Source organism: Papilio xuthus, unplaced genomic scaffold (assembly GCF_000836235.2).
Source record: "Papilio xuthus unplaced genomic scaffold, Pxut_1.1 DF825946.1, whole genome shotgun sequence".
Classification (NCBI taxonomy): Eukaryota; Metazoa; Arthropoda; class Insecta; order Lepidoptera; family Papilionidae; genus Papilio; species Papilio xuthus.
The window spans coordinates 6,525,179-6,538,559 of record NW_013532703.1 but is presented as its reverse complement, the minus strand read 5'-3'; the positions used below and the strand labels follow the sequence as shown (position 1 = coordinate 6,538,559).

The 13,381-nt window shown below is 37.6% G+C and overlaps 1 protein-coding gene across 1 annotated transcript; it reads left to right on the top strand.

Moving 5' to 3' along the window:
* The first annotated feature begins 3,896 nt into the window (after positions 1-3,896).
* On the top strand, positions 3,897-8,029 carry LOC106124100 (trypsin I-P1). The gene is made up of 6 exons (XM_013320560.1): positions 3,897-4,883; positions 6,513-6,620; positions 6,713-6,833; positions 6,963-7,130; positions 7,235-7,363; positions 7,525-8,029. The coding sequence occupies exons 1-6, from the start codon at positions 4,596-4,598 to the stop codon at positions 7,728-7,730; spliced, it is 1,020 nt and encodes a 339-aa protein (XP_013176014.1). The 5' UTR covers positions 3,897-4,595; the 3' UTR covers positions 7,731-8,029.
* Positions 8,030-13,381: the final 5,352 nt, after the last annotated feature.

Below are 13,381 nucleotides of genomic sequence, written 5' to 3'. Positions count from 1 at the left end.
GTTTTTTGAACGGAACAGTGATGTATAAATGTGGTTTATTTCATGTCATGTGCATGTTCTATAAGCGATAATAACTGTGTTCGCTATTTTATTACACATTCGCCAAATTAAATTCCTTATTTATAGGTAAATAATTTTCTTTGCGTCTATAAATAAATAACGATGTTCTTATAATTTAATTGAAAACCTGAAGCGAAACAAACAGCAAAAAGTTATATTGTACAAAAAGTGAAGGTTTGATAAAAACTTTACAATCGGAAACTATAACTTCCTAATCATGGCTCTGTTGATGCTGTTGAGTGCTGACTGTCGAGGCCTTTAAAGTAATTGCGTGCCGTCACATGATACCTACAAATATCTCCTGATATCACACATAGAGCTGGATATTTAGCTTTTATAAACAAAAGAGTTTACACGTATAGTTTGTTCTACCTCTTTGTTGTTATCTTAATGATTTTTAGATCTAGTGTTTTCATGATCAAAAATAGAATTAATATCACTAATTGTGAAAAAGAGGGAAGATTAAACAATCATTTACACTAGACATTCGCTCATTTCACTTTCGTCAGTATGTGGTCGCGTCGCCCACGCGCCCCAGCCCCATACAATGCCCATAGCTTCAGTTACACGCTCACTGACACACTGACATTTTCGACAATGAAACAAACGTCTAACTCCACTAGATACACATCTACATGAGGCAGCAGCAATTGTTTAACTATTGTTGATACAAGTAGGTCGTTACTGGAACTAGATAATTTAGTTTATGTAGATTAAACTTACGAGAAAATTTGATATCATGAAACGCTGAAGATATATCTCTACTACACAACAGACCCCTTTTAATATGAATTAACCTTATAGTTTTGCTCTGACAAAGATCTATCTGTATGTTTAAATGTAACAGAATCGGACAAAACATGAATCAAAATATTTAACCTTTTATATTCAGTAAAAGAATTACGCGTTATACTTAACTTATACTTATTGTAATTACGCAAATCATTCATAACTTGACAGTTGACAGTTGACATTATGAGAGGACCAAGAGATTTCACCGTTTCGTAATGTGCTTTCTAATTTTTATCAGCACATTATTGAAGTGCAATATCATTTTTATGGATCAAAGGGCGCCATTGTTGGAAACTTTTGAGAGAGACGTTTCCTGTTCGCTGTAAGACAACAGCACTTTGTTGGGTTGCACCACGCCAGCCGCCAGCCGCCAGCCGCCAGCCGCCAGCCTCCGGCCGCCAGCCGACCCAGTTGCGACAACAATGCGTGACTCAATGCAGTGACATTTGGTGCGGATGAGACTTAACAGTACCGCGACCAGATCACATCTGTGATACGTTTCTTGTGCATACAATGCCCTGCACAATGAGGAGTTCACAACATTTGTTATATGCATTAATTAACCAATGAAAAATATATAACATTGTACAAAATGTACACACGACATTTAACTTGACTTACCAATGGCTCACATAATGTTAAGTGCACGTCGACGCTTCCTATTGAAATATAATATGTAAACAGCGTATTGCAGACACTTTATCAGCGTTTTTATGGAATAGAGAAGAAATGTAGAAATAGAGGCTCCTTATAAGGATGCTATAGGGAATAGAAATATCCATAATCTCAGTACTGAAACTTAAAGTACTACGACGCATTATATGTTTCAATTATATTCCAAATGTTTTCAATGCCGTGTTTTATATCTGTACAACGAATCTTCTTATTTTAAAAATTGGACACAGAATGTGTAATGTTCATTATGTATGTATTACTAAATGTAAACGTGTTGTAAGACATGTTGTGGAAAAAGTCTCTTCATTTTAGTACAAACAATTATTTATTTTAAAGATGTGAAAACATAAATGATACTTAGTATAGCCAGCATGTTACCACGTATGTAAGATAACCTTCTAAGAGGAAAGTGTTTGCCCTTGATTTGCGATGATTTATGGCGCATAGGGGCTCTAGGTCGCTGCAGCTCACCTAGGCCTCCTGGCCCTAGGGAAGGCCTGGGAAGTAATGTAGCGTGAGGCGCGCCTGCTCGCCGCGCTCGTCTGATGCAATGCGACCTCGTGTTGCGACAAATTATGAGACTAAACACTCGCCCAGCTATTTGTGTTAGTAGCGACTGACAAACAAACTGTTCATAATTCACGCTCAGCCGGTATTGCGTAGCTCTAGTAGGTACCGTGCGTACATCATTTCATCTGTATGTAGTAAATATCTCATTGTTTTAGGATTTCCTCTGATTGTAAAGATGTTACAAATATTTACTCTTGACCCTTTTGATATAATTTTTTAATGTTATAATTGTCCGAGAAATTGCCATAACGGGAGACAAGGTCCTACAGAATACAGATACAGGAATATTGTAATTTACGAGTAGTTGAAGAGTTGTGCGACAATAGGAGTGGCGGAGCCCGACCGAGAGGTTAGGGACTCGCCCGAACTCACTGCGGCTGGTTCAAGAGAATAGACGCGGAATACTTCTGCAAGATGATCCGCAGGACATGAATAAAATAGCGAGAATGAGTTAACATTTTTTTCTTAATATTACTTTCTTTTTCCCTGAATACATAATTAATCTTAATATATTTAGAGTAAGTTGAGACAGGCGTGGTCGGGAGTAAATTAGATCACGTGTCGGAAAACTTTTTTTCTATCGTTACGAGCACACCTGAGTACATGTCAGTGTGTCCTTTACACAGATATTATGGGTCAAAGTTACTCACAACTGATAATATGGTAATAACGTCGGCATGCGGGGGATGTGGTACACGGCGCCGCCGCCAGCCGCCGCCAACCGCCGCCAACCGAACTGAACCGGATTCTAGCGATGAAACAACGTGTTAAATAATACAACAATATGATTACCAATGTATGTATGTATAAACATCAAAAATTTCAGCAAACAAACAATCAAACTTTATTAGATGTCTAGTGTTTACAATCAGCTCACTGTTGTATTGAGATCGCAATGGCGTAGCATGGAGAAGCATATTGTGATCGTAATCTTTGGTCAATTTTAGTTCTAAGTAAAAAATACATCGAAGCTACGAAAAAGATTGAAAATGTCAGAAAATTGAGAGAGCGAAACGTTTTCATAAAACCTTAATAATTTGGAGATCACAGCTATTGGGCATTTATTTCGCTATTTGGCGATGTCTGTAGGCGAGCGGGCGTTTGTTTATATTGTTTATGTGTGCCAGGACCATGTCAAATGTAAATCAGTAAACAATATATGAGCGAATGAATACATAAATTAGTTACCGATAATATGTTGTATAAATAACTTTCATTATATGTATATGGTTTACATTTTCAGGCAGTTAGTTATCTTTAAAAATAACACAAATGCATACGTAATTATCATAAATCTTTGCACATATCTGTAGACGCACTAAAGTAATAAGTACGTACGTATATTTAAAAATTGTTAAACCAGTTTATATTTAAACAAAAATGAAACTTCCCCTGTACGTTCCAAATTTACTACGAGCGTCTACAACTTTGCTACGAGATGTAACGTTGTTTACGAGTGCGGAATAAGAAATACTGTATTTAAAGTTGCACTTTACAGATGATGTTTATAATTTAAGTTGAAGTCACGATATTTTTCGCACAATAAATATGTATGTGTAAGAGAGGGTTTTTAAAAAACGACTGAATTTTGCAATTTTTGGGCAGCTGTAGATTTCAGCAACGACTGGACTGATACATTTATGAAAACTAGATACAATATTTTTTTTTGTGTTCCTGATCTAAGATATATTGAGTACAATGATGTAAGAAAAGTGCCAACTCTGTGTGCAACAGAAGTTGCGTCGCAGATTATGTTAATGGTGACATTGGTGCGACACGGCGCGGCGCGGCGCGCGGGTACACACGGTTTCCACTTATGGAATTTGTGTCGAGATAACTGACTATTTTAGGTACTCATTTAGTTGTATGTTGTTATAATGTTTGCTATAGTTTTGTCTACTAAAAAAGTCGTAATATATTTTTGAACCGTACTTTTGAGCCACATCGTGCGTTTGTTACTTATTTATACGAGGACATTGGCTCATGTCTGCTGTTCAAATATTAATTGAATGTTTAGATCAACACAATTTTTCAATCTTTATCTAATTAGTTAAATTCTGAGGGCTTTATAACGATGGCTGCACAATACCTTGACCTCGAAACTATAGGCTCTTAACAAAACTAATTCAACAATCGAGCGAATGTTTAAGCTCGACAATCGTGTGACATATACAATTAGTATATGAACAATAAGATGCATCTTGAGATCGGTCCAGTGACCCACATTGCCGTGTGTGTTGTGGCATTGTGCTCGTCTCTTTTAAACCTCTAATGAATACCACAAAAATAATAAATCGCTCGCATCTCCTGCCGCGGCGCCTCACTTCGCTTTCGGACGGCGCGGCGAGTGCACGCGATATTTGCACAATGAAATAAATTGATAACATCGCTGGATCAGTGTTTGTTAAGCATTCATCGTAAATTAAAATAACCATATTTACGAAGAAAAAGCATACAAGTTTCAAGTGAAAGTTTGCCGGAAACTTTTGTGAGGAAAAATGTTTATGATTATAATTAATTATTTGTTATTGATAAACACTTGCTTTGCGGATTTCTTTCTAAACCAAATAAATCACATGGAGTTCTACAAGAATAGGACGCGGCCGGCCAAGGCTTTCTCCAGTTTCTCGATGAACTATTTGAACCAGAACGTGGTGCGGCCGGGGCGACCCGGGGGCAACACGGAGGCGGTGCAGTGCGGAACGAGGACCGTTGACTTCAGTCCGCGCAGGACTGGCAAGATCGTCGGCGGAGCTGAGACTCCTTACGGGGCCTACCCTTGGCAGGTAAAGGGTTAAACACTATTTAATTTTCATTCCCTTGAATGTCATTTCCACGACATATTTGTGCTGCTCTGGTATGCTGCTCAGTATGTGTGATGGTGGATGAAGTGACTGAAATTTTATGTGTCATGCTTTCGGTTATGGTTATGTGTTCTTTTCTTTTGTCCATTTCGTCTTGCAATGCGTTACGACAGAAATTCCCGTCGCCTCCTGCAAATCAATATGAAATGTTCCAAAATTCAAGTTACTTAGCTCAATAAATCTGTGCAAATATACATATAACTGCTGAGTATATTTGAGAACAATTTATGTCATTGGAATTATTTTTATTTTATGCAAAATTTCTTAACCGCAACAAAAGCGCAGGCGAAAATTTGATACAAAACAATGCAACGATGAAATTAATGGTGTGCGGCGCAGCGGAGGTGGTAGTGCCAGCTGCATGCTCACATTTTAAAACATCACGAATTGTGCAATCTCATTTACATGATTTAACAATACTTACGATGTGTGGTAACACAACTCGCACATCTCAGAATGCTCCACTTCCCACAGTGCTACTTCCAATCTTTAAACTGTAATGCAACTGTCTGTAGACTTCTTAGGGATATAATATATGTAAACTTATATATAAACTTCCTGCCTCGCACAGCAGCGTTGTGGAATGGTCTGTCCTCGGCGTTATTTCCAAACCGCTACGACTTAGGGTCCTTCAAGAAGCGAGCTTATCACCATCTCAAAGGTCGGCAACGCATCTGCGGTTCCTCTGGTATTGCTGATGTCCATGGGCGTCGTTGAACACCTCGGTGTTCCCGTTGCTCGTTTGCCCCCTTCTGTTATAAAAAAAATAATACAGACAAATGGGATAAAGAGTTATACTTTGCAAAACGGTTTCTTAATGGATACTCTCGAAAACGTAAATGAAAGGAACCATGAATTTCATATTTTCCATATGAAACGGTTATCTTCGTCAATCAGAGGTGAATCCCACTATGCTATATTCCTAACAATTACTTTCGGGTGCACAGAAAAGTTAACGAGTTTGTTTGTCGCCTGTTTGACAATTTGTCCACGGTGAATACGCAACATTCGTATGCTGAAGTAAATATCTCGTAACTCAAATGTTGCATTACGTGAATTTCAATGAGTTGTTGTATGTCAAGTGGTCACAACACACGCCGGACCGCGCCGCACGTCTGTCATTGCCACCACACAGACAGATGTGTTACAAACCATAAGAATTGCGTAATTCACTGCCTTACTAACTTACATCATCAATATATAATTGTCTTGCACTTAACCTCTTCTAAAGCATTATGCCAAAATTATACAAAAGCGCGCCAACCGCCCGTCACCTTTTGATATATGTCCGCCATTTTGCAATGTTCGAAAAGCAATTTCTTATAATTGAACTTTCACTTTTTTACTTTTGTTTACACTCTACACTTGGCAGTAATCTATACACAGGAATTTTTCAGTGTCTTGTTCATTGTTGATAGAAGTTGCGTTACTTGTTAAATCATCGCCCACAGTTCGTTAAGTACCAACATATCTTGATTGTCATCCGAGTTCCTTTGACTTTCATATCGTACACATTGTTTGAAATTGTTTAAATATTGTGTTGTGTTGCAGGTGGAGGTGCAGCTGCTGGATCCTGACAAGTTGACGTTCGAGCACCACTGCGGGGGCGCTGTCATCGCCTCGCGGCTTGTCCTCTCCGCCGCGCACTGCTTCGACAAGGTAACCGACTGGATTAAGCATTAATTAAGCCATTGTTAAATTATTACTACGATTAAAAATTGTCTAACGAGAATGTATGACTTGTATTCCAGCAACCGTTGCATCTGGACCACATCAGGATAGTGGTAGGGGAGCACAGGCTGAAGGTGCAGGACAAGCACGAGCACCGCTTCCTCGCCGAGAAGGTGGTCCTCCACCCGGACTTCAGGAAAAGTATGCGCTTGTTATAATTTAACGACGTAGATAGAATATTTCCATTATTAGTAGTAGTAATTACTATTCGTAAAGTGGTTTTCGTTCTGCCGACGCTTTTGCTGAGGAAGCTATGTTACTGTGTTCCAGACGGTCCACACAGCAACGACATCGCGCTGATCCTGGTCTCCCGGTCGGGCGCTGGGATGCAGTTCAACTCTCACGTGCGCCCCATCTGCCTGCCCGACCACGCCGCAACGTGGGAGGGGGAGGGCGACGGCCGCTGGTGCTCCGTCAGCGGCTGGGGATACCAAACTGGTAACATAAATACACATATGTTTCAAATTTTATGACAAAATTCATGTAAGCCTGACTGCTTTTTGTATCCACGTACACATTGTCACGCTTTGTTTCGGTTGCAGAAGGCACGGAGACGTTCGCGCCGGTGTTGCGCGCGGCCGACGTGCCACTCATGGACCTGGACACGTGCCGGAAGAGCCAAGTGCTGGGCGGCCGGCAGCAACCCATTCTCGATTCTATGATTTGTGCAGGTGGGTATGAATTAGACAGAATTTATGGTAACATCTTTTATTATGGTAGTTAAATAAAATTATTTTATTTTGGCTTAAATCCCACACGGCATACGAGTACCGAGCGCCTATTGGTCATGCCCAAGAGATAGTTTACTTACATTTTGCGTACATTATTTCAGGAGTGCTGTCGGGCGGCGTGGATGCCTGCCGCGGTGACTCGGGCGGGCCACTGGCGTGCCGCGCGGCTGGTCGCTGGCAGCTGCACGGCGTGGTGTCTTGGGGCTCCGGCTGCGCTCGCCGCGCGCGCCCTGGCGTCTACACCCGCGTCGCCTCTTACCTCGACTGGATCAAACTCACCGCCAGCGGCATGGGCCACACGCTATAGCACACTAGCGCCACGGCCGACAATAACATGCCGCCGCAGAGGTAAAGGAACAAGAAACTATGGAGCAGCAGATAAATCAGGTGAACAAAGTTAAAAGCGAAAAAAGAAAAACTAGAGATGTAAGAAATGTTGGCTTTAACATTGTTTACAGTATAAGAGCGAGGAAAGGTGTTTGTTCTTACGATTCTCACAAAATAATAAGGTGCTCATAGATTCTTACACCCGATAAGTTGTAGTTAAATTTTCAAACAGTATTTTATTGTATACTTTAATGCCAAAGATTGAATGTTAACAGTTACCATGAGTTACTTTGTATTAATTTAACACAATATACATAAATGTAATCAATAAATTGTGAGCTTTTGTTCATAATATTGTTTTCATTTGTGATTTTTATTTATATTTAAACAAAGTGCAAAATGTATGTTGTGTTACTTTATTTATGTTAATTTATGATATGTGTTTTTGTTGTAGATTTAGATATTATATATGTAAGGTTAGCAATAAATATAATATCGTTTAAGAATAAATATAATTTGTATAAATGATAATACTGCTTTCGTTTTATTTTATTTTTCAGTTTCATTTGACAATTCCGAACTCTGCATATAGTTTCAATTCAGTGTATCCACAGATGTTGGATGTCTTCTGCGAGAACCCAATATGCACAATCGAAATGCTCATCATGGTTCTGCCAAAGTGTAAAGTGTTACACAGAAATGTAATATACAAGTTACGGTAATAAATATTTGCCGACATGATAACATCAGACCCCAGCTGCATAGTGAAAAAACTAGTGGAACTTTATCGTATTGAAAACAACTAAATAAATGTTCTATAACATTTAAAAACTTCAAAAGATAAAAACGTGGAAGTGCCTTTTTAATAATAAATGTTGAATATACTAATAAATTTTACTCTGAGTAAAGTTATTTTGGATTGTCTTCCTGTACTTTAATAAATTGTTTATTTTAAGTGACCTTTTCACTTCTTACCATTTAATTGTTTTAATTGTAAGACATAAGATAATGTAAGCGCCTGCATATTGCGACGCATCAATGTTTCATTGCGTCTTAAGTGCAGCGGTATTTCTCCTCGACTGATAAAGAAGGTAATGTGTTTTATCCGATTAAGGATCTTGTATGGATTTGTATGTATGTAAATTCCTTTGCGCCGGTATATAGCCTGAACGACTTAACTTATTGTGACGAAATTTGAAGTTTACAAAAAAAACTTTATTTTATAATGTAGCCAATAGATGGCGCTATTTCATCTCTCAGAGCCTTAGTCGGTCGGGTTTTTTTAAAGTTATGGTTATATAAACTAGCTGCCGCCTGTGACTCCGTCTCCATGAAATTAAAAAAAGGAATAATAAGTAACCTTTATGTTCTTCCAGACTATCTTCTACATCTGTGCCAAATTTCATCAATCCGTCGAGACGTTCCGGAGACACCTTGTATAAACAGTCATCCATCTATCCAAACATTTGCATTTATAATATTAGTATAATGAGATATTCAGTAGTTTCCTACAACATTGAATATTGATTTACACTCTTCTACCGTACCCAAGTAATTATACCTTTATTTCAATTCAATATAAATACCACTTCAAGTACATAAACAAACAAATTAAGTTAAAAATTTATATCTCGGAAGGTTTTTCAATAAATATGTAGCAAAGTTGCAAGTTGTAAAAAATTCGACGAGCTTGTTTATTTGTGTGTCATGTCGCATTGTTTGCACGGAAATGTATTTGTAACCTTTAGCATAACGCATAAAAATTATATTTACGAGATCGTGGAAGTACAGTGAAGGAGTTTTCCGCGGTGTCGTGGAAATCGCCCACGCGAGAGTACAAAAGGCAAATGACACTGAATTCATCATATAAATTAGATATTTTGCAAACTTAATGTTTGCTTTGCTAGCTTAAACGGATTTGCTGATTTTGGAATGTGGATCATTGGATCTTTTTTACCTCTGGTTTTGGACATATCATTTTAGCCGCTAGATGGCGTTGTTCGCTAAAATTTATTGTTGTCATTTTGTAGATATACTTGTGATAGTTTTTTCTTTCGTATTTTTATTTTTTTATTTTGGGTTGTCTTTAAAGATTCTTACGAATATTTGTAAAACATGTGATGAAGAAGAGTATGGACAATGTTGTGCAAGCTGTATCTCACAGCTCAGTGGCACATTTTGTATCCTTCGCAGCGGCAGGTTCAGATGTCAGTGGGGCGGCAGATAGCGGCCACAATAAACATCAGTAGGTAATGTAAGTATTGGAATGATCTCTTGCGCCTCACTTTACTAAATCAGAGCAAATGTTAAATTATTTATGTCGTTGTATGTTGAGGTTAGTATGTTATAGTTATTGTATCATAGTAACATAAGCAATGGTACATGGACGCCACATGTGGGTCGTGTCCATCCCTATCGCCCATCTGCGCTCGTCACTCCTAACCCAATTGCGTATCCGCTGCGCGCTGTCGGCTGTCCGCTGTCCGCTGCGAGCACTCGAACTCACTAACTGTGTTTTAATTAACATTGACAAATAAGTTTTATTCACAATGGTATTAGTAGAAGTAAAAATGATATTTAACAAAAAGAATTATAAAAACGTCACTAAGATGCATGGCAAACTAAAACAAATAATGAAGTATTAAATTAGCACGATGGGATGTCTGGATTTTTTTAGAGACAAACAGGCTAGCTGATTGACGCATAAACGTAGTCATAAAAAGTCTTCTAAGGGCAGAAAGTTTGCTCCGAAGTAGATAATGGACAGGTATAAGTGGTATGGTCATCAATGAGGAGCGCAGAAATGTGGACAATATATTCGTGCAACTTTTACTATTTTATTTATGTTTGTTGTCGCCTTGAATTTGAATGAATCACCAAAAGTTCCATTTATGTGGTCTTTTTAAGCGCGTGCAATTCCGACGCACTTGTGCAAATCTGTAGCGCATAAACAAATACAGAAGTAATCATAGTTATTTGTGGTTTCAAGAATTCATTCATTACCTGACGCTGGCAGGATACAATACTTTTTGTTATATATTCTTGGAAAAAATTAAAGCTTACTAACATTATAAATGCGAATGTTGAGGTGTTTGGATGTTTGTCACGAAGCATGAATCACCAGGACGGTTGCATGGATTTCGATGAAACTTGTGATAGATGTAAAATATACACTTGAAGAACACATAGGCTACTAATTAAGGATTTTTTAAATCTGCGCGGATGAAGTCGCAGGCAAAAGCTAGTTTCGTAGATATTTATGTGAGCCTTGGTTGATATGAATGTAATTGTTTATACGAATGTGTAAGTGGATTGTTTAATGGCTTATTAATTAGGTTATTTGATGTACGTCAGAGTAAATCGGGCGAGTCACGTGCGAGTGACCACGTGGTCGCAGGAAAAATGGGACACGCCGCGCCGCAAACAGGAAGTATTGCGCGCGGCGTCACACAAAGCTGCGCTTCGATAATTTGTGCTATTTTATTATACGATAATGTTTCAAGTTGACCTCTATATCGTCTTTTTTAAACAGTGAAGTAACATTTACTGAGGTATTTGGAAAAAATCGTGGTAACAAATTTAACTCGTAACATGATTATTTTAATGCTGTTAATAGATTTAAAAGTATACAAATAAATATATAACATATTATGAATATATGTGTACACATTTTATTGCATCGTTATTATCTCTGCCTTCCAGTTTAATTTGATAGCGAAGAGCGATATTTTTTTCATATTTCGAAGAACTTATAGATTACGACGCGGCATCTTTGCCTAATAATAGTATCAAACTATTTTAAAATAAACAGGAAACATTCCGCATGCTTTTATAATAACACAAACAAATTTCAATGAATACATTTTATATATATTGATAAAATGAAATACAACACGACACACGATGCGGACAATATAATTAAGTTAGCTATTTTGTCTTTTTAAAATGAATTAGACTTTAAATAGTTTTGCTTATTACACTAAAATGTGCATTACAAAACAACGGTCAGAAAATAGTTTAAGAATTTAATAATTAAACAATTTTAAATTACGTGTCGGTATGTTTTTACATGATATTATCATTGGATGAAGATCATTTTTAATACGTTTCTATCTGGTTAATTTGTTTACTTTTCGCTTTTGGTCATTTATATTGGTGTTCAACCGATAAATTGCACAGGTTTACTTAAATAGAGGATGGGATTATAAATTTGCATGATATGATGGTGACCCTACTCACGTGTCGTGCGCGAGGGCGAGGACGACGCGGCGGCGCGGCGGAGCGGGTCGCCGACTTTGGCGCGATAAGTAACCGTTTGATGACATGCAGCGGACAGCGCACAGGTCACCGCCACCCCGACAACCCGACACCCCGACACCCCTCCTCCCCAAAACCTCTTGCAATAAATAAGATTATCGCTTATTATGTTAGTTTAAATTGATTACATTAAAACATTTTAAGTTTTAATTGTTCAGAAAAATACTAAACAAAACTTGTTATGACTATAACTAAAAACAAAGTTTTGCATGCGAAAACATTAATTCTCATACTGCATAATTATGCTCATAAATATATTATAATCGACGTTAATCGCCACTCAATTTATCCCTAAACTAACCTTAACCTCTTAAGGCTTGCTTTGTTCAATGGAAGCTATATTTATCGTGATGTTAACAAACTGTAAGATAACCGATGCGAGACATAATCTGTAACAACACTGTTGTGGGCGACTTGCTTTGGGTTTTACCACAGTTTCGCACGAAAGCCCTCAAGGTTTCAAACTTGTTTAACTTTAAATTTAAATGGAAATACTTGTTTCACCTTTTGTATTAGGACTATATTATAATAGCTACGACTATTTATATTGATGAATTATTATTACGTATAAAGTTGATTCATTCAACCACACCTTCAAATGAATTATTCAAATAATAATAACTAGAGATCCGCCTGTCTTCGCTCAGCTGACAAAGGATATAAGTCTAATCTTTTTTCTGTCACATTTGTCATATGCCTGTCTGTTAGTAAAAACGGCCGCATCTGGCTACTAAACTATTTTTTCGGTTAAGCTTATTGATTATAACTGTGATATCTTCTAAACATTTTGCCAGAATCACATGCGCAGTGAAGGTGAATTTAATCTACATTTCAATTTCCTAATAAAATCATTTTAATTGCTTTTTCTAAAAGCAAAACAGTGGTTATTCTGAGAAAACCGTAAAAGACTGAGATATACCATCGCTGATCTTCAGATATCTTCCTCTGTTAGTTGTTGATCGATCCAGCGAAGGATAGATAATGGGTTTATCCCACAGAGACTAGCGTTGCGCCTGGTGTCACCTGTCACCTGTCCTCGCGACATGTTGTTGTGATGATTCACAAGATACATTTAAAGAAATATTATTTAACGACACGTGATTTGATAATTTGTAATAATTAGTAGTAACCTTGGAAGACATTATGCAACAAAGTAATATATTTAAATTGTTTAGCATATATGGGAAGAGTTGTGTGATTTGTTGTACATATGTTTGTGTGCGCCGGAGATTGTCCACAGTAACAATGTTGAACTTCTTTAGTCCATCTCTGAGTATGTTAGTAAGTTAATTAAAAATACATATATTTTAATAG

Coding starts and splice junctions, on each gene's coding strand:
- LOC106124100 (XM_013320560.1), top strand. CDS start 4,596: ATGTTTATGATTATAATTAATTATTTGTTATTGATAAACACTTGCTTT. Junction 6,621..6,712: donor CCGCGCACTGCTTCGACAAG/GTAACCGACTGG, acceptor CTTGTATTCCAG/CAACCGTTGCATCTGGACCA. Junction 7,131..7,234: donor CGGCTGGGGATACCAAACTG/GTAACATAAATA, acceptor TTTCGGTTGCAG/AAGGCACGGAGACGTTCGCG.